General features: G+C 34.4%; 1 protein-coding gene across 4 annotated transcripts in view; it reads right to left on the bottom strand.

The window, feature by feature from the left end:
- Positions 1-7963: 7963 nt before the first annotated feature.
- Positions 7964-25721, bottom strand: part of Dolk (Dolichol kinase) — a 122177-nt gene continuing 104419 nt past the window's right edge. For 2 of the 4 annotated variants that reach the window (XM_069833469.1, XM_069833466.1), the window contains 2 exons: positions 20148-20225; positions 7964-12207 (listed from right to left, as the gene is read on the bottom strand). In XM_069833469.1, the coding sequence (XP_069689570.1) occupies positions 12050-12207; positions 20148-20225 (236 nt within the window). In that variant the 3' untranslated portion in view covers positions 7964-12049. The other 2 variants (XM_069833467.1, XM_069833468.1) reach the window with 2 other exon arrangements.

Genomic DNA, 25721 nt, shown 5'->3' with positions numbered 1-25721 from the left:
TCGCACAAAATTATACAAATTTTGACCTTCATATTTCTGACTGCGTTTATATTTTTTTTTACCAACTCTATGGGTCTCATAAATCAAGAAGTGTATTTTTATTTCCTCCTAAGTCTACATGTTTTTAAAATATTACATGTTAAAATTCGTTAAAAATGTCGCACAATGCAACATTTAAAGCGTCATATTTCTGACGATATTGATGTTAAAATGTTTTTGAAAAATGCATTTAAAAGCTTAAAGTACTGTCTTTTATTAAATATTTACTAACTAATTTTAATATAATTATTTCAAATATTTTTTTATAATTCAATTTTTAAAACATATACATCAATGTGAAATAGCCCTATTAAAAATCTAAAAAAAATGCCTACTAGGTGCACTGAAGTATTCTTAATAATTCCAGAAAAAATCAGAATGGGATCTCCAATAGTTTAATGGAAATTTAATTACTTATGACAGAATGTGTAGCGGTTGGCGCAGCAGCAGTGGACGGAAAGCGTTAAAGCGCGCTAAGAGGTTTATCGGCGCTGGATAATTGACTGAACGTTGCAACATTACACCCAGTACGGATCAAGTTACTCGAGGAAACACTGCTAATTTACTTATTATGACATCTTCAAATAATTGTACAGCTGTCAAAAGAAAAAGTGGCCGCTCTCCTGAAACAAAGTTCCCTTCGGGTATCTTCGCTACAGGCGATGTTACATGTTGTTGGACCACGTTGCCTGATATCTACAGTTATAATTGAAGTATACTGTGTGTTATTCGATAGCATAATGGTAGCGTTCAGGCCTCCTATTCATGAGGTCCTGCGTTCGACTACAACCTCGTGCTTTTTATGTTCTTTTTTGTTCTGTTTTTGAGAGAGACAAACTATACATAATGGCTCCTTTCTCTTTTAAGATTATTTTAGTAATTAATATCAGGTTCATTAATATATTATGCCATGACTTTATCATTATGATATTGTGGCTGCAAATGGAAAGAAAAAAGATTTTATTCTCAATAAAATATCTTTCGTGGCATAAACATAACAAATTTAATGGCGTCGGCCTTAAAACATTCAAACAATTAAGCGTTCAATAAACGAAACAAAAAGCCACAATACAATATTTAGTCTATCTTCCTCTTATCTCGATCATATTGCAGTCGAGTGGGCATGGAATTGACTAGTCTTTGCAAATAGCGACTGTTCTTAGACACGATATTCCAGGCATTCTGAACAAACACACATAAATATTCTGTCCATGGGCAGGTCTTTCATTGCAAACCCAGCAATTTCCAATCTTTCCTATTTTCTGCCTTCCTCTTAGTCTCCGCATATGATCCACATATCCTAATGTCGTCTATTATTCTTTTCAACCAGAGACCCAACCAATTCCTTTTTCTCTTTCTAATCAGTTTCAGCATCATTCTTTCTTCATTCACTTTTTCAAACACAATTTTATTTCTTATTCTGTCTGTCCACTTTACACGCACCGTTCTTCTCCACATCCACATTTCAAATGCTTCAATTCGTCTCTCTTCATTTCGTCGTAATGTCCATGTTCTTTCCCCATACAATGCCACACTCCACACAAAGCAGTTCACTAGTCTCTTCCTTAGTTCTTTTTCCAGAGGTCCGCAGAAGATCCTTCTTCTTCTATCAAAAGCTTCCTTTGTTCATGTTTGCAGTTTTCTTGGGAAGGATAGGCCTAAATGCGGTAACATCCCATTGCTTTCCTCACACCACTATCTCTTTCGCATCTTATTAAATTCCAGGGGGCCCAAGCGTGGAGATGAGGAGAGTGGATTTGACTAATTGGGCCCTCCGGACTTCACCGAAAGTCACGGCAAGGGTTAAATATTAATTCTATCAGGATGTTTGACCCGGTCAGAGACCGGGAAATCTCAATTAGCCTTTGCCCCCCGCATCCTGGACTAGCTTCTAGGAATCATCAGAAAATCTTAGAGTGTGATTGGGCCAATTTTTCCGAAAATGTTTCCACACTTTTGCTCTCGTAGCTCAGCGGACGAACGTCGGAATTCAGATGTCAACGTCTCAGGTTCAATTCCTCGTTACTCCTTTTCATTTTATTGTGGTTCAAGATAGTATAATGTAATAATACAAAAAGAAAAACTAATAGCAGTATTATGCAACTGGATTTTTCCAAACCTAATATTAAATTTATGTTATTTATATCGCTAAAGAACGATTACAATATAAATAACTTGAATATTATTTATACATTATCACTAAAGAACGATAACAGAATATAAATGATAAATATCGGTTTGTTTAATTAATATATTGCGAAAGAACAATAACAATATAAATAACTTGAATATTGTTTTATAATGCTAATGAAGGCAAACAAAATATAAATGATAACTTGAATGTTATTTAAATCGCTAAAGAACGATAACAATATAAAAAACGTGATTATTATTCATATCGGAATTTCACAGATTTATTACAGATATATTTAAGAAATTGTAGAAGAATAGTAATTAGTAACAGTGTCCTATTTATTCTTCTTGGAGCCAAATTTGTAACTTTTAAAAGTGTGGTTACTATGTTGAAGTGTATGTGTTGTAACGGATGCTTGATTTGTTATGTATGTGAGTCAGTTATGGGATGCTTGATGTCGTCGCAATGTCGTAATTATAGTTTGATTGTGTTTGTGTGACTATTGTGTATTAATTTATGATGTATGGTATGGAAAGCTGCATATTTGTGTTATAGAAGTGTTACGTATGTGTGTTGTTAATGTTTTTGTATGTTTCAAATTGATACCTGATATTTGTTTTGCAATCGCAATGCCTAATTTACGGATTGTTTATGTTTTGTTTACATTGCGTAAGCTAATTTAATTTTCTTTTCCATTTCTCTTTATGCTTATCTTTTTTGTGTATAAAACTATAGCCCTAACATACATTATGTAAAATAGGGCTAACCCCCATTGGAGATACAATAATAATTATTATTCATATCGTTATAATACGATAACAAAATATAAATAACGTGATATCCATAAAGAACGATAACTGGATATAAATGATAATTTGAATATCATTTACATCGCTAAAGAACGATTAAAAAATAAAATGAAAACTTGAAGAAGGCCCGAACCCACGACCTTTGAATCATTAAACAAGCACTCTACCGCTGGTCTACGAGGCGCAGATATGGAACACTTTCATAGTTCCGGAACTACTTGTACAAGCACATGCATCGTGTAACATCGCCGTGACCCGAAGTGGACTTTGAAAATATTCGCTGTTCACGAGTTTTTGACAGCTGTACATTATGCTTTTTAAATGTTTCTTTTCATTCACATTTTAAATTTTCATTTGCCTACCTTCTTTCTTGAAAGAAAATTGTTTTACTAAATCTTCAGTTTTTGACAACGGACTGAAAGAATATAATTTTAATGTACCAGTTATTGGTTTTAGATTATGGTATCTGGACTGCAAATTTTCAGTGTGGTTTTTGTGCTTATTGAATGGACAAAATATAAATGACACGTTAGAAATGTTTTTTGTGAGTAATCAAACAGTTTTATTTTTGTGTTGTTATAGGATCTTGTATAGGCTAACTCTCGTGGCAAGTCTTTTAACAGTATCTCCAATGCCAACACATGGACCTTTACCATGCGACATTGCAAAGAAGTGTCATTCAGCACTAATTCCATAATCGTCTTCATGTAAGCAATTATTTTTAATTTTTTTTTTTTTTTTTTTTTTTTTTTTTGTGAACTTGAACCATTGGAAAAGTAGATGATTTTTTTCATATCGTTGAATTCTTGCTTTAAGAAATTGATTGCTTCGGATTGAAAAAAGTGAAAGGGATTGGTGTCATGTTTCATGGTTTCTGAGATGACATTACTTTTGTAACGAATTTCTGTATCTCCTTTGAAATATACTACGAAAGGATTTATTTATTTAAATATACAGAATAAAGAATATAATTACAAATAAGAGAAATAGAAATAAAATAATACAATCAATATAAAAAAAGGAGATGCAGTAGTATTAACAAAATTTGAGACCGAATGAGCAGCGCTCGTGTTCGGTCACAGTTCAGATATAATATTAATAGGCCTATAAGAGAATATAAAATAAAATAAAGTAGGAAGTAAAATTAAAATTGTACTGTATTGTGGCTTGGCATATGTTCCAATGCACACCTTGTATTGAATCTTGTATTACAAATGAATAATTTTCAGAAAAGTCTGCAATAACTATGTAATTTTCAGGTTGTACTTTCTTTGCATTCCGTCAAAAATAAAATATGGCTGACTTTTGAATGGATGATGATGCATCTTCTACATGAAAAACTTAACATGCTAGGGAGCCTTTTACTTTTGAAACTTTTCACGGGGGTATCGTTTTGTTGTATCTTTCTTTTCTTGATAGGGGATTCTATTGACATCAAACTCTTGTTTAATTCCTCAATATTACTGATTTCTAGCACTGTATCCATAGAACTGCTAGAAGAAATACTGGGATAATCACTTTCTCTGTCCGCACTTTCATTTGATTCATGTTTATTAATATCACAAGAACTACCGGCTTCACATATAATTTCACCTGACCTATGCGGAAATTGATTGATTTTTACGGAACAAATCACATATTTGCACACTCAAAGACTCTTTTAAATTGAGCTTTATCAGTAAGTCGCGACTTACGCGCCTTAGTGTACTTTTCTTTTTAAAAGCGTGATTAGGAAGGTAAATGGATTTAAACACTTGTTATGTATTACGCGATCTTTACCATCACTCATGTTGTATAGAAGTCACGTCACTGCGCGAAATTCAAACCCAAACTGATTATTTTTCTCTCATGCCATCTGTTTACTGCCATAAAGTTTACTGCCTTACCCAGTCTTGCTATCATCAAATACTTGGCTATATTACAGTATAAACTGTGAAGGGCTTCCCCCTGAGCTGACAATAATAAAATAATTTTAGATAAGATATTTACTGTTCCTTAAGGTATTAGTCATTTGATGATTAGTATGGTGACATCAGATGCAACGGGAAATTTCCACGGGCAGCCTTCTAGCCTATGGCTGCAAGCAGTTCATTAGCTGGGCATTGCGAGCGCGTGCATGCCTCCGGAAAATAAATTGTTACAAATGTATGGGTGCCGATCCCATAGTTTATAGATAATACATCAGCGAACAAGTCTATATTTTTTTTCAGATTTTTAACTTGGCTATTTAATATAGTAATTTTGCTTTGAAAAAGAAATGATTAAAAAAATAGGCCAAATTTTAAATTTATTTGTGATAGGCCTAAAGTAATAAAAAGTGTTGTATTTCGTCTTTCAAATGCGCCAAACCGCAAATCTCAATTATATGTAGACACAAAGTTCCAAGCGAGTTTATGTAACAGTGCGCGCATAATTTGCGTAACTTCAAATATTCATAACTACACAAATAATTAATAATTGTGAAAATAAAAAAAATCGACCATTTCCGAGAAGGTCGTGTTTTATTGCTGTGCGATTTGACGTGGAATGACTCATGGGCAACTATTATAAAGTTAATATTACTGATGTCAAAGCTTTATACACTGCAGCTAAAAAGGAATATGCATTGGCCATAAGAGAGGCAAAACGTAAATTTAATGAATCTTATATCAGTTCATCTTCGAATAAACGCAAAGTGGCTTGGCATGTTATAAATATTGAATGTAGTAATTCTAATCATATTTGCGACTATGGATTTAATATTGATGACTTTAATAATTTTTTCATAAATTCTGCTAAACATATTTCAGAAACAGTTAATCACTGTAATGCCACTTCTATGGACTATCTTTTTAATACTGGATTCATAATTGAAACAGATTTTAAATGGAAATTTGTTACTCTATAAGAAGTTATAAAAATAGATTTTGATCTCAAAAATTCTAAATGTAAAGATTAATATACACTTTATTAAGTGTATTATTTATTTCATCATCGAACCATTAACTTGTATTAATGGGTGTTTATCAAGTGGTGTTTTTACTGAATCTTTAAAGATAACTAAAATCATTCCTGTTTTTAAAAAAGGTGATCCCTCTAAAATGGAAAATTATAGACCTATATCAATAATTCCTGTTTTTTCTAAGATAATTGAAATTATCACAAAAAAAAAAAACAGTTGACTCGACATTTTGAATCTAATAGTGTATTCTCCAATTCACATTATGGTTTTCGATCACGAAATTATTTAATGGAGTCTATTATTACTGGTTTTGAAAGGCTTGACAGTACTTTGACTGTGTATCTCATGAAACCATTTGTTCCAAATTTCACTTCTATGAAGTCAGAGGCAAAGAATTGGACCTAATTAGATCTTATTTAAATAATCGTACTCAAATTACATGTATTAATGGGGAATTTATATGATGCTGCTGCTTGGTTTGAAGCTAATGGGTTGAAACTTAATAGCTCTAAAACTCAGCAGATACTATTTTCATTAAATCATGTTCCCGACGAAATGATTTCAGAAGTTAAACTTCTTGGTATTACATTAGATTCAAAGTGTACTTAGGTGGGTCACATTGCATTTGTGTGCCAAATGTTATCCCGTGTACTTTATCTTTTGTGTAAATTAAAAGCTCTTGTATCTAGTGGATATTTGAAACAAGCCTATTATGCATTTTTCCATAGTGTATTTCATTATGGAATTCGTTTGTGGGGTAACGATGCTAATGTTAATAGTGTTCTAATCTTGTAGAAAAAAGCATTACATATTATTACTAACTAGCTAAAAGCACCCGGCATTGCTCGGGTTTTCCTTTTTGCTTCAGACTTAAGGAGATCTCGGCAACTCAAGTATAGAAAAACAAAACGAATTACTGTCTTTACTAAGCTTTCCTAGTCCCTAAAGATGAATCTTTACATAGTGTCACTTACATGAATTAATGACCTTCTTAGCCAAAACAGCTGCCAAGATTAACAGAATTTAAAACAGCTGAAGATCAGGCACTGATGAGAAAATATGTCATAATGTACTTACTGTTTTTGTTTTTAATTAGTTTTGTCTTGTAGTTTAGCTAAACACAACATCTCCTCGGTCCCTTTACATCAGTATAGCATGGACTCAATGTTCTACTTTGATGTAAAGCTGTGCTGACACAAATTTAGTGTAATTTCCTGTCTACATGTGCTTTAGCTTAACGTTTAAAGACAGTTCACGATAAATAGGGAATTCTCTTGTTCCCAGTCTGAACCCCTTGGTGTCTCATGGTGAGTTACAATTTACCTCTTTATCGCTCATATCAAAGCATCAATATGGAAATACAAAATATGTATAATAGGAATGGAGAATTTTGTACCCTTGTCTGCTTTACGCCTGCTTATGTCATACCGGTTTCTTAAATATGACTTGAAAAATGACGTCTAACAAATACTCGTACATAATACTGTATATTAATTATGTCATTTTTATTTTATGTTACAGAACAGGCCCTACAGTATAATCTCGGAATTATTGGACTTAAAGAACAATATTTTGAGTGAAACTTATTTTAAAAATTAACAGATTGTTATTTCCAGAGACTTAACATACATACTACTGTACATTCACGAAATGATAATATAGATATAATTTAGCAATAACACATATTCGGACATGAACAACAATATTTTGAAAGACATATATACATTAGCATGAATACACTGCTATTTTCAGTGAGCTTACATACGCACAGTACATTCACATAATTGTATGGTAACTTTGTTTGAGACAGCATAAATAAAATACTATGGATATATTATTTATGTAGTAAAACTCCCTTTACGGCAGGTTAAAATAAAATAACGTATCTAAAATAATGTAAATAAATTATCAAAATAATAATAAAAAAAATATGAGTTGAGTACAGCTTCGAACCTGCGTCCCCATACACTAGTCATTCACCTTACCAAACGTTACAGAGAGCTAAGTATTGAAGCTATTGAATTTACGTGTTATGAATGCTTTCATATTTGCTGTCTATTATGTTTGATTTTGAATTTTTAAAAATGAAACAAAAATGTGTGTTATGCCATTTTGTATTGTATATTATTGCCCATGACACATTAAATCAAGAGATTGTTCCTCATTTGCGTAGTTTTAATTTAATGTTATTTTATTTAATATTTCAATAACAATATGGCCGCTTTTACAACGGAAGAAGACGTGACTGGATGACGTCAATAAAAAACAACTGACTGTAGAATAAGCCATTTTAATATCATACATGCCTTATTTCTTTCTAATTTTTATTGTTTTCAATAATTTAACGTCCATCTATCCAATTTTAATGTAGCCTATGTTCTTCTCGGGGTTATGAAGGTTAAATGTGCAAACTTTGGCAATATTGGTCAAAGCATGTAGATTTGTATTGAGTACATACATACAACATACATACATACATACATGCATACATACATACATACATACATACATACATAGACTTTTATATATGATTAATCTTTTAATGCTCATTGTCGACCTTTATTTCGTAATGCTAATATTATTCCTGTAATTAATCAATATATTTATGACTGTTTAGTCTATACTAAGATTAATTTAAATACTCATGCTTCTCAATCCCAGCTTCACAAATATTGTACTAGAAATAATCATTATATTGTAACATCTACAGTTGACAAAGACCAAGAAATGGTTCAGTGTTATTTTTTTAGATATGTTTAACAGATTGCCTAAGAATACCCACTCAGTTGGCTTATTTAGATTTGAAGTTGTTTTAAAAATGGCTTTTAGATAATCCTTTGCATCATATTAATTAATTTTTTGACAGTCATATGAACTTGGAATTTTAATCTGATTATTTTTGTTGACTATTGTCTATGATTACGCAATTGTAATTCTGACAAATAAACATGACTGACTGATTGATTGAACCAATTGTCCGCTAATTTGATGTTTAGGTGATCCCAACCCCTAATCATAGCTAAGTTTCTTTCACCAGTTATGGTTGAGCTGTGTTATTCATCATCCGGCTGTCTAATACGAAAAGCTTATGTTACGCACTTGAAATTAGTAGAGAGAGGAGGAGTTATAGTTGCCTCTGGCGAATTTCAAGCGGATCTAGAATTTCCAAGTCCAGGGATAGTGACCTTCGTTATTTGTGTTTTATTTATTATGTTTGTTGTCCATGTATTTAGTTTTATATACTTCTGTACAGTAATTAATATGTAATGTTACAGGATGTAAGCGATCCTTTTCCGTATATGTCTTATTATATGTACACGCCTCATCTACGCTGGTGGTACATTGGGATCTGATTTATATTATTCGAGCATCGCTGAATAATATGTTACGTGCTCGTCTCCCACTCAACTACTGCATCCTAAGCCACAATCTCCCGGAAATCATCCAGAGTTCAGTGGATAGAGAATTATGACGACTCGACTATCATAGAAGTAGAGACAAGGCATCTCCAGCGTCAACCCGACGGACCGGTCGTGATCGGACAAGTGCACACTCATCAGAATCGAGTACTGAGTTGGTCATTTAGAATGTTCCAGATTAGGAACAGAAGTATGGGCTACCGTACCTTGAGAGTCATCTGGTGGTAATATGTAACATTTATCAGATAAATTGATAGGAACACTTCTTCTCTCATTTACCTACAATAATCAAAGCGTTGTAATACTCTTCAGGGATATATATATATCACGGGCAATCCTTCTCGTGGGAGAGAATTAAAGACATGATCTACCAGGTGCGTCCAACAACTAGAGAAGACATGAAACAAAGAATTAGAGAAACCTGTGGGCCTCTCAGCTGTGCCAAAGTTCTCCGTGCAATCACGGATGTTAGGAGAAGATCAGAACATTGATTACCACAGGGTGGCGGACATTTTGAACATTTACTATGAAAAGTGTACGTACATAAACAACATACAATTTTTTTCAGAAAATACCATTTTTGTTGCTTTGTGAATAAACAATAAAAGTTAGAAAAAAAAGTTTCAGTAAAAGTTGTTTCTTTTTAAAAGTAGTTTCCAATGGCACCTTCAATGACCCATGTTCTCATTTGAAATTTAGAAGTTGACCACAGGTACCCCTACTTCCGGTTTGTTACGGGAAATGATACTGCCACCAATCGATTCTTTACATAGATTTTTGTTACCAAAATTTTTTTATGAACAACCAGTATGATACAGTTTTCGAGAAAAAAGGCTGATACGGATGGTCTGAAACACCTGGTATATACGTATAAATGAAATACGAAAAGCCTGAAATCCCATAAGGGCAACGGCCTCCTACAGGAGTGTAGGGTGAGCTGAAGGTCTACTACACTTGGGGAGCCAGTCCAAGAGAGCTGACACTATACTTACAAACTAAACACATAAACAAACTATATATATATATATTTTTTTTTTTTTTCTGTATTACGAGTCAATACTTGGTATTGTATTTGTATCTGACACAGTTGAATATAATTCCAGGAAAGTTCTGTGCATATTGGCCGCTACTGTCTTCTTGTCATTCATATTCATTTTTTTATATTGTTTTCTTAATTATTACTGTTATCTTACTATATATATTACATTTATACTTGTTTGTATTTTTCATTTAATCATGTTTTATTATACAGTATATTAATTAATATCCAGCCTTAATCTATTTCTGCTTGTTTCCACTGTTCCATGTCGGTCAAATCCCTAATCACCCTCTACATCTGACTTGGTAGACGTACCCAATATGCTGTGTGAGGCGTTTCACATATGGTTTTAGAGCATGGTTTCATAGATGCATGCTGTGAACGTTTCAGTGGGCTGAATATTTGAAGAAAGAGAGAAATCGATTCAAGAGGTAAGCAGAAAAAAAAAGTGTGCAAATTATAAGAAACTTTTGTGTATGAAAAGAGAAAAAACCAGAGTCATACCCTTCAACCAGCATGCTTTGTAAAGCTGTCCACAAGGAATGTAAGAACTTGCCACATAGCCCTTCGAAGAAATAGCTGTCGGACTATTAAAAGAAAGTTTCCCAAGCCTGATGATCACTAGCATCATCACTGATGATCCCAACACTAGCACCTAGGGGGTGATTATATTTGAAAGAAGTTTTGGAAACTGCAAAAGATTTTTTTGAGAATAATGGAAGAACTTTTGGAAACTGCAAAAGATTTTTCTGAGAATGAAGAAATTAGTTCCAGGATGCATATTGTTTAAATACAATCTTAAAGACCGAGAGTACAAAATCATGTGTGTGTGGCCGATGTAGGCCATCAATCTACCCACAAAATGACTACCTTATAGGACAAACCTTTGCCCATTTTTGAATGTAAGAAGAAAGACTTGTGAAATTATGCAGATCTCTTGCAATTACAAAATAATTTTATTTCATGTATGATATGACACGCTTGTAGTTGACAAAAGAAGAAGAAAAAAAACATAGTGGTATAAAACTAAGTAGACCTATAGTACATAAATGCTCCAGAACAGTTTTAACAGTGTTAAAAATACAATATAGATAATTTTGTTATGTTGTCAACTCCTGTGGAGTAATGGCTAGCGCATCTGGCAGTGAAACTAGCCTAAAAAAACAAGAATGTTTAATTTCTTCAATAACAATAACATTATCTACCCAAATATTCCTTGATTTTAATTGACACAGACGAAAAGAAATGAAATTATCTGTTATAACGATGAAAATGACCAAGTAACTTTGTTGCCAAAATTATCAAATGAGTGCTGACATCCCTTCTTCATAGTTTCACTCTGTACATTGTTCGCCTTATTTTGTTTCCTTCTTTCATTTTGGTTTTAATCGCCATTGTATGGCTCCAGTCAAATGCCACTGCATTAAACAAACAAACAAACAAATTATTATTATTATTATTATTATTATTATTATTATTATTATTATTATTATTATTATTGGCTGTCTCTGGCAATGTATTTGAGAGCTGCTCAGCTTTCCTCATGTCGTCATTGTTATCATTGTAGCCCTGGTTATTGTTTGTGTCAAAAAGTGTGTTCATGGTACATAAAATCAACAGCAAGTTTCATGGCTTCATACAATGATTGTATTATATCTCTGTCAGTAATCATGACAAAGGAAATAATTGGAATGCAAGAAGTATAATGTACATGATGAGTGGCAGTGCCAAATTATCCACTTGGTCAGTTTTTGCTTCTATGATAGAAGTCAGTATAATGGCGAATGTTGCCTGTGTAAGCAGAACTGGACTGCTGCATATATAACCTGTAAAAACATTTTTTATCAGTACACAGATCTGGATAGTTTCAGGCCCAGATGCAGAAATGCAAATCAAATCAGTTCCTGATCACCAATTAGTTGATGTCTGATTTATTTCACTGTTCGTTGCGTTGCACGAAAGTGAATCTCTAATCAACTTATCTCGATTTACTAATTGCTGATTTGAGAAAGAAATGCATTTGACATGAGCGCTATTTAGCAACCATGACCAATTTGAATGCATCGAGTGAACGCTGATCAAGAAAACAAATGAATGCATTATCGTTTTATTGTTCTTTGTAGAAGTAAAACAGGCGAATTCCATCAGTATATAGGTACTACAGAACAAAATAAAAGAAATGAAAAGAACTAAAAACGTGAGGGGTCAAATTTTTCTGATAAAAATAGAGCCCTACTTTATATAACTTCCTACTTTAACTATTTCCTATACAAATTACTATAACTTCACTATAAACAACATACATTTGATCAATGATCAGTCAAATCACTAATCAGCAAAAGTCTGTTGATCAAATCTGATGGAATATTGATTTCCGATCAAATACTGATTGTTCTTTCTGCAACGAAAATATAACTGATTGCCAATCAAACCCTCTTTGATCATTGATCATACGTGATCAGTAGTTATATTATTCTAAAATGAAATGACCTAATAGATTCTTCTCATGAAGAAATTTTCAAACAGTATGAAGAAATATTCGGTCTGATGTCATATGGTGAAAGACGTCGTGATTTCCAAGACCGGGACCGAAAAAATTATGTTTTTCCTTTTTTTATGCATCATCCAAACACCATCTGTATTTCTATTTTCTATTAGATTCATAAAGCCCTCTACATGTTTTAATAAGAGTGCTCATTATTATCAGAAAAACTTGGCCCCTCACGTTTTTAGTTTGGTTCATTTCTTTTACTTTATTTTGTAGTCTATATAGATGGAATCTGCCTGTTTTACTTCTACAAAAACAACAAAACAGCAAAGTATTGCTAAATAGTGCTGATGCCAAATGCATTTTTTTCTCAAATGAACAATTAATAAATCGACACAAGTTGACTGGAGATTCACTTTCGTGCAGCCCGATGAACAATGAAATAAATCAGACATCAATGATTGGTGATCAGGGACTAATTTGATTTGCATTTCTGCAACTGGGCCTCAGACTGATAGTTAAAAGACTGTAACTAAAGGCTAAGCAGAAAAGGTAGCAACATCACTTTTTAAATATGAAAGATAGAAATTTATAATTAGCTGTATATAAAATCATGTTATTCACACATCCCCTGATTGGGGAAACTCGACAAAGCTGATAATCATTTTTCCATCTTGTCCTGTAGTTATAGCACTTCACAAATACAGAGTTACTCTAAAGAACGGGAAATTTTGGAAATGAAATTTATGGAAGAGACTAAATGCTCTAAATATATTTATCCATACAGAGTATACCACCGATAAATTTCATACAAATAATTATGTCATCTATGCGCAAAGATTCCTGCAGTCTCATAGGGATATTTTGCATGACTCGATGTAACATTTCAACAGGATCCTCGCTTTCAGTTTTTAAGTCGTAGCAGGTCGACTATGGTACATCTTGCTCTTAAGATGAACTCACAAGAGGATATCATACACTGTAAGATAAGGGCATCTTTGAGGCCATGAAATGTCACTGTTTTTCGAAATGACAGTGTTACCAAACAATTGCGATATTTGTGCTGTGTGTGACATAGAACAATCTTGCTCTACACAAGTGTTATGATTTTTGGAAAATTCCGCAGTATGTGCACAACAAAGATTTTCAGCATGACAACATACCGAACAGAATTTACAATACCTATGATGCCGCATTATAATGCAGCACACCACATGGTAACTTAGTTGCTGTGTAGCTGACGAAGATTTTGCTGAGCCCATAGCGAAAATTATTTTTATTGAAAAATCCATTCATGTGCAAGTAGGCTTCATCCAACATTCACAGTTTGTTAATGAAATTGTCGTTTTTGTTCACCTTTTCAATCATTTGTTCACAAAATTTTCGACATATTAGGCGATCATTAGATTTCAGTTGCTGAACGATACAGATGGAACTCCATATCCAGTGACAGTATTCTTTGAATGCTCGAACAATGCATCTGTACAGCCACTGCATGACGTTGAACTGAACGGTGTGGGCTTCTTATGACAATACCTCGGACAGCCTCGATATTGTCTAGTGTACAAGAGGTTCGTAGTCTTCCTACAGATTTCTTTTTGAGAGTTGAACCAGTTTCCTCAAAATTTCTTACCCATGTGTTAACTGCATAATCCTGATGGACATGACCGTGTCATCCTAAATTAAAGTGGCATCGAAATTTTCTACATGTGGCCTCCATACTGTCATTGTTCTTGTAATATGCTTTGACAGCAAAAGCACAATGCAAGTCACTCCACTGCGCCATGATAACAAAATGGTGTGATGTCATTAGCAGCGTTTTTTTATGTCATTCACCTCTACTTACCACTACACATTCCAAAATTTCCCGTTGTTGTGAACCACCTTGTAGTTTGAATGAAAATATGTTATAAATTTTGCTCAATTTAGTAACATTAATATACTTTCCATAAAAAAAATGTAATGATAATGGCTGAAACAACAAATACATAGATACGCCTATTAAATTATTTCTGTACAGAAAAGTAATATCAGAGGCACTGTTCATGTCATATGAACTTTATATTAGGTACATTTTACGATCAATATTACTATTAAGCTCACAGTTTATGAGTAGAGCCTGGATTCTTATGTAATTATTAATTGCGTATTTTATTCCTTTTCAATTATTGACCTAGAAAGCAACAATTATTTTCAATTCATAAATCTTAAAGTACATTTAATCATTTCATGAGCATAACATCGGTAAATATTCACAACTTTTGTTTCAATGCTGGTAGAATAAAGAAGTTGCAGATGCTGTTGTTTCGATAAAATTGCTCTCGCACAAAGACACTGGGCATTTTAAAAGATGAGAAAATACTATTTGCAGATGTATTTGATTGAGGATGTTCTACAAATTTCGAACAGTTTTGAAAAGAAATCCGAGCTACTCAGTTGCACTTTCACAGAAAGGAGATTAACTCCCCCTTATCTTCCTCCTGAGGCCATACTTCAAGCAAATCCTACTTTCTAAAATATGCACCAGCATGGTCCATGGTCTTGCAGCATGGAAAGGTGCACATTCTATCTGACCAGTAAAATGTAGTACCGTATGAGAGGTGGCATTTGACAATGTTTAGAAAGAAATTGTAATTCTGCCTCATACAGTATTCATGAGAATCAAATTTTAAATTTATTTCGATGTTTATGGACGTAAATCAGTTTATAATTTTTTTTATAGATTTGATACACAAATTATTGAAAAATTAATTTTGTTAAGTAATCTAAAGGTTTATATAGACAGAGTTTGATAATTCTTTTTTGAAGCAAAATTAAAGGGTGGAATGTCCATTTTGCCATTCCTCCTCAACCTAATATACCATACTGAATTATAGATTGAAACAAGGTGTTCTTTACTGGGAGACAAGAAACAAAATGGGTTAAATGATCCCAAAAGCAGCCATTGGAAAACAACAATAACAGAGCTAAGTACACTATATGCAGGACATAAATAGGTACCGATACCTAAGAATGTAGAATGGAACATTTGTGGATTGTTTTACGCAATCTGTTACACATGAAGGAGATATGCTTGTCCCATTTTAAATGTTGGTCAATAATAATAATAACTAAATATTTAACTTGTGAGGATATACTCAAGGTGTAACATGAGCAAGTAGGTAGGTTACAATCATGTATTGTTTTATTCCTATTACTAATTATCTTTAGTTCTTTATGGCTATGTGATATTAAAGAAAATGGTATCTCGTACTTCCCTGAAAATCAAAGTGAGGGTACCTATTTTTTATTTTCCTGTGCTGACATAACTTCTACCTAAGTAAATGCCTAATTTAATATACAATTTTTGGGGTAAATATTATCACCACGGCATGGCGCATCCTCAGATTGTGGATCGAGGAGACAGCCTCCAGATATGGAGGGTAGCTGTGGATATATTGAATAAGCAGTTGTGGACAGCCGATGAGGGTTGGTCCTCCAGCTTGGGGGTTGGGCGAAGGGCTAACAACCCATCACCGTAAAAAACAGTTTGTTACGAAACCTTCAAATAAGCCTCGGAATGGGACTGATTCTCTGGCATGACCACAGCAAAGGAATAAGGTTTTGAGATTTGGTACTTGGAATGTTACAAATCGATATAGAACAGGAGGGGTAATATTAGTAGCAAAAGAACTAGCTAGATATAGAATAGGCTTTGTGGTAGTACAGGAGGTTAGGCTAGATGGGAACGGCATAACACAAATAGGAGATTACTTGTTGTATTATGGGGAAGGAAACGATAATCACTAATTAGGAACAGGATTCTCTATTCATAAAGTGTTGAAATGTGGTGTCAAATAGTGTGTGTGTTCTGAAATTGATCTGTGTGTTGAGAATTTGATCAGGATGTGTTTTAGTGTGTCTGTATATTTCATAACTAGAACACAGAATTTCTATGTAAGAACTTAGAGGCAATATAAAAAGAGAAATTTCAAGTACTACGAAATAGAACTTATGTGTGTATATTTCATATGAAATATACACACACACTAAAACACACCCTGATCAAATTCTCAACACACAGATCAATTTCAGAACACACACACTATTTGACACCACATTTCAACATTTTTCAACAATCAAATGCACCCACACAACAGGCAGCAAAGTTCGAGATGACAGGACCACTATGTCCATCTCAAGTTGAGAGTATGGTAGAGATGAACCGATGGGCTGTAGTTTGGTAGCTTTATTCCAGCCAATGCTTACAGTGACCTCTGCTTAGTCGGCGATTTAGGGCAATCGTTGCACCAGATGTTGTTGTGGGTATGGGTGGAATACTGTCCCTACCCGTGACCTTGTCGTTTTCCTTCTGGTTGTGTTGGTCGTCATGGCTCTCTCTTCCTCCCCTTTGATCGGCCTAGAGCTGGAAGTTCTTTCTTTTTAGGCCATCCTTTCTTTCAAAAGGTGAGCAGAAGTTTTGGAGGGGGTGGATAGATGTGAATATTTGTATAATTTTCAGTATGATAAGTTGATAACTCTTTTTAAAGTGCAAGTGTGTGTTCATTCAATTTTATGGTAGTCTGGGATAGTAGTTCACTGATATGCCACCTCACAAATTCACACTAGAACACAGAATTTCTATGTATGAACTTAGAGGCAATATAAAAAGAGAAATTTCAAGTACTACGAAATAGAACTTATGTGTGTAAATAAAAATTTCATAAAAAGATGTCGGGAATGCATGAATGCAGACAGACACCACTCTGAACAACTGCTATAACACAAGTTATTACTCCTTATGACATAAAAATATAATTGCGTGCATGTTATTATTATATAAGTAAAAATATGTGGAAGGTTTTCGGTATGGATTGATAATGATGCAGTCTATGCCAGCCATGCAAGCATGTTTGACGCACGTGTTTCTGTCAGAAGCTGAACTGAAAGCTCTGTAGAACAACAGACCTATAATCTCCTCTGAAGAAGCTATTCTTGCCGATTTTGAAACACAATCAATGGTATTATATGTCAGAAGTAGAAGTTGAATCTACTGACCTCTATTACTCAGTTCCAGAACACAGTATAACAGACAAACCAAATAAACGACAGCATTCCTCTGGAAGTTTCGTGAACAAACAAACAAAATGGTTATCCACTGGGGATCTACTAGTGACTGAATAATCTGAATAAAGTTTATCTGTCTTTAGATGTAGTATTACGAGCACAAAATTAATAAAATTAAGAAGAAATGAACACATTAATACACAAAGAAAAAACAATAGATACCAGTAATCTGTCATAAAATTCATAATAATTATCATAACGTGTTAAAATAAAATACTAATATTCGTTTGTTAGATAAATTATAGATACAATTTCAATTAATTTCTTAGTTTTTCAATATATACCGGTAATGAAAAATACAATGCTACGTTTAGGCCTACTTTTCTGTAATATGATTGAACAATGTTCAGAAGATTTACATTTAAGGTCAAATTCAAGTCTTACATTCCGTGCCTAATAAAGTTATGGTACTAACAATGGTCTCATGTAGAACACAAAACAGAAAATAAATATATGCTTGCACATCTTTTGAAGATTATTAAACGCTTTGATCTTGTTGTAGAAATTCTGAGATAGGCCTATACGTTACAGGGCAGATGCAGTAATCAGGAGTTATGCATAACAATATGACTGTTTATTGTTGTTGTTATCCAATGCTCAGATATCTTAACAATAAAACCATCCACTGTCCGCTGTCTTGCAGTCCAAAATTCAATGTTGCATATAAAATTTGGATGTTAGTTCAAATCAAATTGTTAAAGCAGTTACTTACAGAACTGGAATTTTTTTTGCATAAAATACGTTCATAATACCAGCACGTATTTAAATATATTTTTATTGCCCGCCATCTTATTGTGTTATTCGTGATATAGCCTATGCAAGACAAGGATAAGCAGTATTCTTATTTGATAAGTTATAGCACTGGTGTTAATAGTCATAATAGTCATTTGAAGTGTATCAGATAATTCTTACAGTTTAAACTATGAAATGAAAGAAAATGAGCTAAAGCGCTTGAAAATAATATGAATATATGACATAAAAGTCAGTATGAAGTTACCACCATGCACAATCTCATTTGAAAAAAAAAAAACTTTTATCCGAAAAAACAACCATTAGCATTCATTCGAAAAAATAATCAGTTCGTTAAGTACATAATTGAACAGATTTCAATATAATCAAATAAATGAAATAACTGGTTATTATCTTTTCTTTGTTTATCCCATCGCTACATTACACTATGGGCAAATTCAAATATGGTAAAGTGATCTGCAGTATTGGCACAATATTCTTAGAGGAGAACATTTTATATTAAATGATCCATAATCACAATTCACTGCAGGTGAAAGAAGAAGAGGGGGTGGGGAGGGGGAACATAATGAACGACATGGAAAATTAAAATGTATTATAATTTGATATTTTAAAATGTTACTTTCAAAGAAACATGAAGAACTAACTTTTAACGAATACACAAAAAATATTAATTCTTATAAGGGAATTTTCAATGAGCTCATATCGAAACCTTCCTTCAAATTGCGCATTTAGCTAGATATAACAAATTTATAGCTCGCAGTCTTGAGTAGAAAGTGTATACTCAGTCAGTACAGAAGATTGTGTACATGACCTTGCATTTGATATCACATAACAAAATATTTTTAAGCAGCCAATTTTGTTTATATATGCCTATTTCCTATGGAGATCTAACTATACAGGCAGTTTGAGGGAAAAGGTTTCAACATGAACTCAGTAGCTTTTCCCATCTGATATCTATCACACACCTTTTACATCATGGCACATGCCTATGCCCATGCCCCAGCTCCCACAAGCACACATTCATGCGCACGCACGCACGCACGCACGCACGCACGCACGCACGCACGCACGCACACACACATATACGCGCACGAGCTTGCATACATGCACATACTTTAATTGGGAGTTATAAACTTAATAACGAATATGGACAGAACATTTTTTGGCACAATGGGAAATTGAAGCCGTCAATTTCATATTCATCTTATTCTTTTTAATAAAGAAAGTAAATATCTTGAATGTGTGGCTCATAATACACAAAACAGAATACCAGTACCCTATGCAGTTGCGCTTGCAGATCAGAAGATGAAATTGCTTAGAGGAAACATTAACCCTGAATGGTTAATATTATTCGAAAACATTACGACATGAGCACATACCAATAATATATATTATACATACTGGTAAATAAATTATACTTACCAAAGTAAACAAGCATCAAGATCAAAGTCATCTGACATATTATACTTGCAAGGGTTCCTTCTACAGTTTTTTTTGTTCCTGTAAAAATAATGTTAAACATTGTAATAAATTTGTCAATACAAACTGTTTGAAAAATGAGTACACTAGTAAAATAGAAATTGCAAGTTATATAAGCAATAAGCAATCTGGAACAAAATATATATCTTCCTCTACATTCCCTCTAACTTAATAAATCTGTACCATATTACCATCTTCTGTGAGTTGGGGGACTTAATTCCTCCTTATTTTTCTTTTGGTTCGAGTGTGTACCTTACTATATTTATTTTAGTATTTACATAACACTTCATAAAACATTTAATTGGATGAAATGAATTCTTCGGTGCACTGCTCACATTATGCAGACTATTTATATTAATTCTCTAGAATACAGAAAAACAAACATTTGTAATGATTGTTTCTTATATAAGATGGCAGAATCAATTTTTAAGAATACCGCCATTACATATGTATGAAAAAAAATATTACTGCAGTAATAATTTCGAAATATGTGAGCAATTACAATGCAACTAGCATACATAATATATCATCATCACACACTTCAAGGTTTAGGCCTGTTGGCCTATTCCATCTTCAAGAGAATAAAGTTGGTCTCTCCGATTGGATTGTATGAGGATATTATTTTTGACATCTGTTCTTCTGGCATTCTCACTACGTGTTCTTGCCAGTTTCTCCTCATTTCAGCTGTTCTTTCTGTTAGATTAAATATCATTTGCAATTAATTTCTTATTTCCGTATTCCTCTTCTTATCTAGAATGGAATAGCCTACCAGCAATCTAAGGAATCTCATTTCAGCAGCTTCAATTCTTCTCCTATCTGTCCTTTTCAGAATCCAGTTTTCACATCCATATGTAGGACTGCCATTATTTTATAAAATTTTAGTTGTGTCTCTTCTCTTGTTTTATGCCTTAGTGTTCCTATGGTGTCACATATTTTCTAGAATTTCTGAACTTTTACATTAATGTCGTTTTTTTTGGCAGTATGAAACATGAAATCCTAAGTAATTGAAGTTACTTGTTCTACAGTGTTCTTCCATCTATTATAATTTTACACCTGAGATGATTTTTTCCCTGCAATGCTAATACTTTAGTTTTGGAGGTAGAGATGTTCAAATTGTATTCTTTTCCGATTTTTTCAAGTACACTAGTAGTTCTTTGAAGGTTATCCTCAGATGTACTAAAAATTGCTTGATCGTCTGCAAATAAGATAGTATTGAAGGGGATGCTGTAGATTTTAAAATTTACTGTTAAAATATCCTGCCATTCTTTAATGGCATAGTCAATATACATGTTAAAAAGGGTAGGAGATAATGGACACCCTTGTTTTACACTTGAGACGGTAATTATCTTAAGTCGTGGGAGAAGGTATTTTATAGGATTAAAGATTTTTTATGTGTGTTAGATAAGTATAGGTATCACGTACTTAGGAGTAGATCGCGAGAATTATTTTATGTAGAATAGATTTTTTCTTTTAAGTTTTATGGAGACAGTATTTGTCGGGAGCTAGAAAAGGACGCGGAGAGGCTTTGTAAGGTATGAAGTGGCAGGAGATTATAGACAATAGGTAACAACGCGTTTTGTGGCTTTGTTAGTGCCATTTCTATGGAGGCTTGTGCTACGTGGCAATGCATATGAAATGGGTAGAGCGTGGACATTGAACTTGAATTTATGTGTAGACACGGTGGAAAACTTTAAGCATCCATCTTTTGTAATTTGTGGGGAAGTTTAAGATTCTTAGAACTATTAGTAGGATAGTCGAAGCCATAGAAGATTCTAGAAGCGTCTTTAGGTTTTGCAACGCATCTGGTGGTAATGTATGACTCTTTTAATTAATCAAAATTTGTTACAAGAACCGCATGAGGAATATTGAGAGGAGGTAGTGACACAGTGAGTTTTTCCTCTGTGGATGAGGAAAGGGAGTCAGGAGGAAGAACTCCTGCAGAGAGGTGTGATCGCGGGTGGATATAGATCCCGGAGGGCGAGACGGCATGACACTACTAAAATTTTCGGACTTAGAAAATTTAAGCGGCATACAGCGAAATATCTCCATACTTTTGGGACTTAGAGAATTTCCGCAACTGAAGACGAGACAACATCATATTTTCGGGACTCAGAGAATGATATAAAGAAACTGTGTACTCATGTGAAGTAATCTGAATCTTGTGTAAATTAGCCGCTAATGTGATACCGCCGATCAGTGATCATAAGATATAACTTTCAGTTCTACTCGCCTACAGTAGCAGCAATATTTTGTAACTAAATACGAGCCTGGATCCTCATTCTACAAGCTGTCACAGATGTATGATAAATAAATTCTAAGTATTGGTTGAATTATTGGACAAATTAAACGTGTTGTTCTTTGAATAATTGTGGAATTAAGTCCCGTCTCCTAAACTCCACGTCCCAACCGACTTCAGCTTGCCTGAGATCTCAGCTTTACTGCAGGCAGGTCGAGGTGGCTGCTGCCCAATAATCTGCCTATCTACAGATCGACGACAACCATTTTGTCACCTTGAACCACCTGTCCGGTATACCCTGGAACTGACAGCCAGAGCTACATTGTAGCGGTAATCAACAACACAGCCAGAGGCGACTGCTACAATCGCGTACCCTCTGGTGCATCACACGCCGCGGCAGCCCCCCCCCCCCTCCCCAGCGTCACTCCTTGGTCTATTAAGTGGTCTTCTGTTGTTCCTTTGTAAATACATATTGAAGTTCTAAAATACAGGCTCTGAATTACCTTTATGATATGTACTGGGTATCTATTAATTTTCATAATAGCCCATAGTTTACTTCTACTTATTTTATAGAATGCTTTTTCAAAGTCCACGATTAATATGCATGTCGGGAGGTTATAGTCGCGTCATCTTTCTACTAGCTATTGGAGTATAGAGTGTTTCACCTAACTCTGCAACCTCAAATATTTTCGAAATGGAACAAGATGTGAAAAATCTATTTGTACAGGTATGTACCAATGTTAGGGACTCACACAATGGAAGGGTATGCACAATCCAAAAAATTTTAAACAATATCACTTTCAACTCAAAGTTGTCTTTTTTTTTTTAATGGAACATGTACGTTTGTTTCTCTCGAACTGAAAACTAGAGATACAATTAGTGATAAAAGAATTGGTTTCACTTTTATAAACCTCATGTCTTCTGAAATAATTAAACTTTTAAAGGGTGGCAATGGAGACACTGTTTGTGACGTTATGCAAAAAGTGTAGTATTGTACACACAGCTAAGTTATATCGTGTGGTTCACTCGTGTAAACGTAACCCACTGCAAGGCATTGCTTTATTAGTTTAAATGTGAAATGGCATTTGTTAACAAACTTCGTTATGCCTGCCTTGTAAAAATATTATTGCCCATCACCTGTGGGCTATTAATAGGTGAGACCTGGCCTGTATAAACAAAAATACTTGTTTCACACCCTAAAAAACCGGACGCATATCAAACACAAATAAATAATTAAATTAACAAAAACAATTTTTTAATATATTAACAAAACAAGGCCTGTGGTGGGGACTAGTATCTCATCCACAAACCACCTGCGTCAACAACTGCCCTCATTCTGCGCGGCATGGAGTCCACAAGATTATGGAACAGGTCTAAATTCTTGGTCATCTCCTCCCACGCATCTAGAACTCTGTCCCACAATTCCTCAGGTGTCCGAACGGGTGGTTGTTCTGCCCAATTAGAGCACAGGATCCTTTTGACTGCAGCCCACAAATTTTGAATCAGATTCATATCTGGTGAATTTGGAGGCCAGTCGACTGGGTCGACATCATGCCTCCTCGTAAACCATCTTTGAATCCGGTTGGCAGTGTGTATCAGATGATTATCCTGCTGGAAGAAAAGTGTTCCTTCTGGATATTGTTTTCAGGTGGAAGGGATCAATACATCTGCCAAAATGTGTTCGTAGACTTCTGCCGTAAACTGCCCGTGGATGCGTTCCAGAAGTCCTGCTCCATCATATGACAACCACCCCCAACACGCGACCCTCATGCAACCCGACTTGTTAATTCGTCTCACGAAGTGTTCATTGTATCGATGGCCAATAATACAATAAACTAGGGCAGTACTATCGTTGCTATTGGTGACAATTATCTCGTTGGAGAAAATGACATTTCTCCAATCGAAGGCCTGTCGGAGAGTAGCATACGCAGAATAACCTATGCGAACCAGGGCAATGAGTTATTGTTTTTGTGCCATTTTCAAGCGTAATGACGGGACAGAATGTTGTATTAACAGATAGCAGTATTGCTTGAAAGAGAGAGAGAGGTTTATTATTTATTAGAGTTTGGGCATATTTTAAGAGATATCGCCACATAATTATAGCTTTGCGAGACACATATGATGGCAAATTTGTAATAAAAAACAACTACTACTACCAACTTGTTCAATAGACCAATGCTGTAACGACTTACGCTACTGTGACTGTTAATATCGGTTCGGCATAATACGTAGTTTTCCTGCTCATATTCGCTCCGGTTGATTTTGTATTTATCAATTTTATTATTATTTCACTCTTCAAGGGCCCTGATGTATCTAGAATCAACCCGCCATTCGATTTTATTACATATTTTAGACTCTTAAACAAAATACAGCAAATTTAAATGGTTTAATTATGTGTTACCTGGTGAACTATGGCTTTGACGAGACGAGAATGCGCAATGTTATGTCTCTGGAACTTAGAAATTGTCGGCTGGCCCATTCTTTTTGCCGCTAAGTGTACATCTGTCAGTGACAAGCAGGTAAATACCGTACTAATATCTTGTTTACGGATGAAGCTTCCTTCACAAATCATAGTAATATGAATTTGAAGATCATGCACTACTGGTTCATGCAAAATCCCCACTGGTTTCGGAGGCTGCTCATCAATAGCAGTGGTGTATCAACGTTTGGTGCAGTATCATTGGCAACCGTATTGTAGGTCCCTATTTTTATCAGGGAACATTAATGGACAGCAATACACATCATTTCTTCAAGACACTCTACCCCTTCTCATGGAGGACGTGGGATTGAAAACTTATCTATCAATGTGGTTTCAGCATGATGTGTGTTCCGCAAACTTCGCATATGTTTGCAGAGAAGTAGTGGATGCAAAGTTTCCAAATCAGTTGAAAGGACAGGGTGGTCCTGTGAAATGGTCAGCTTGGTCCCCCGACTCGATGCCATTAGACTTTTTTCTCTGGGGCGCAGTGAAAGGTAGAGTGTATCAGGAAGTCCCAATGCCACTGGAGAATATGCAACAACATATTACTGTGGCATGTGCAGCAGTATCTGCAGAAATACTACTATTTCTGCAAAGCTCTCTTGTTCACCATCTCCACAAGTGTATTGATGCAAATGGTGGTAATTTTGAATATCTGCCAAAGTGACAGAGTTTCATCAGAGAAGACGTTACTGATTATTATTTGTGAGTGCGTTTTCCATACTGGATGTAATTTAGAAACGTGAAGTTTCTTTGAGCTATAGGCCACTAGTATTTTGTTTAAGAAAGTAAAACTACTTTC

This window comes from Periplaneta americana, chromosome 8 (genome assembly GCF_040183065.1).
Source record: "Periplaneta americana isolate PAMFEO1 chromosome 8, P.americana_PAMFEO1_priV1, whole genome shotgun sequence".
Classification (NCBI taxonomy): domain Eukaryota; kingdom Metazoa; phylum Arthropoda; class Insecta; order Blattodea; family Blattidae; genus Periplaneta; species Periplaneta americana.
Note: the sequence above shows the minus strand (reverse complement) of the source record. Positions and strands in the feature narration are given on the sequence as shown.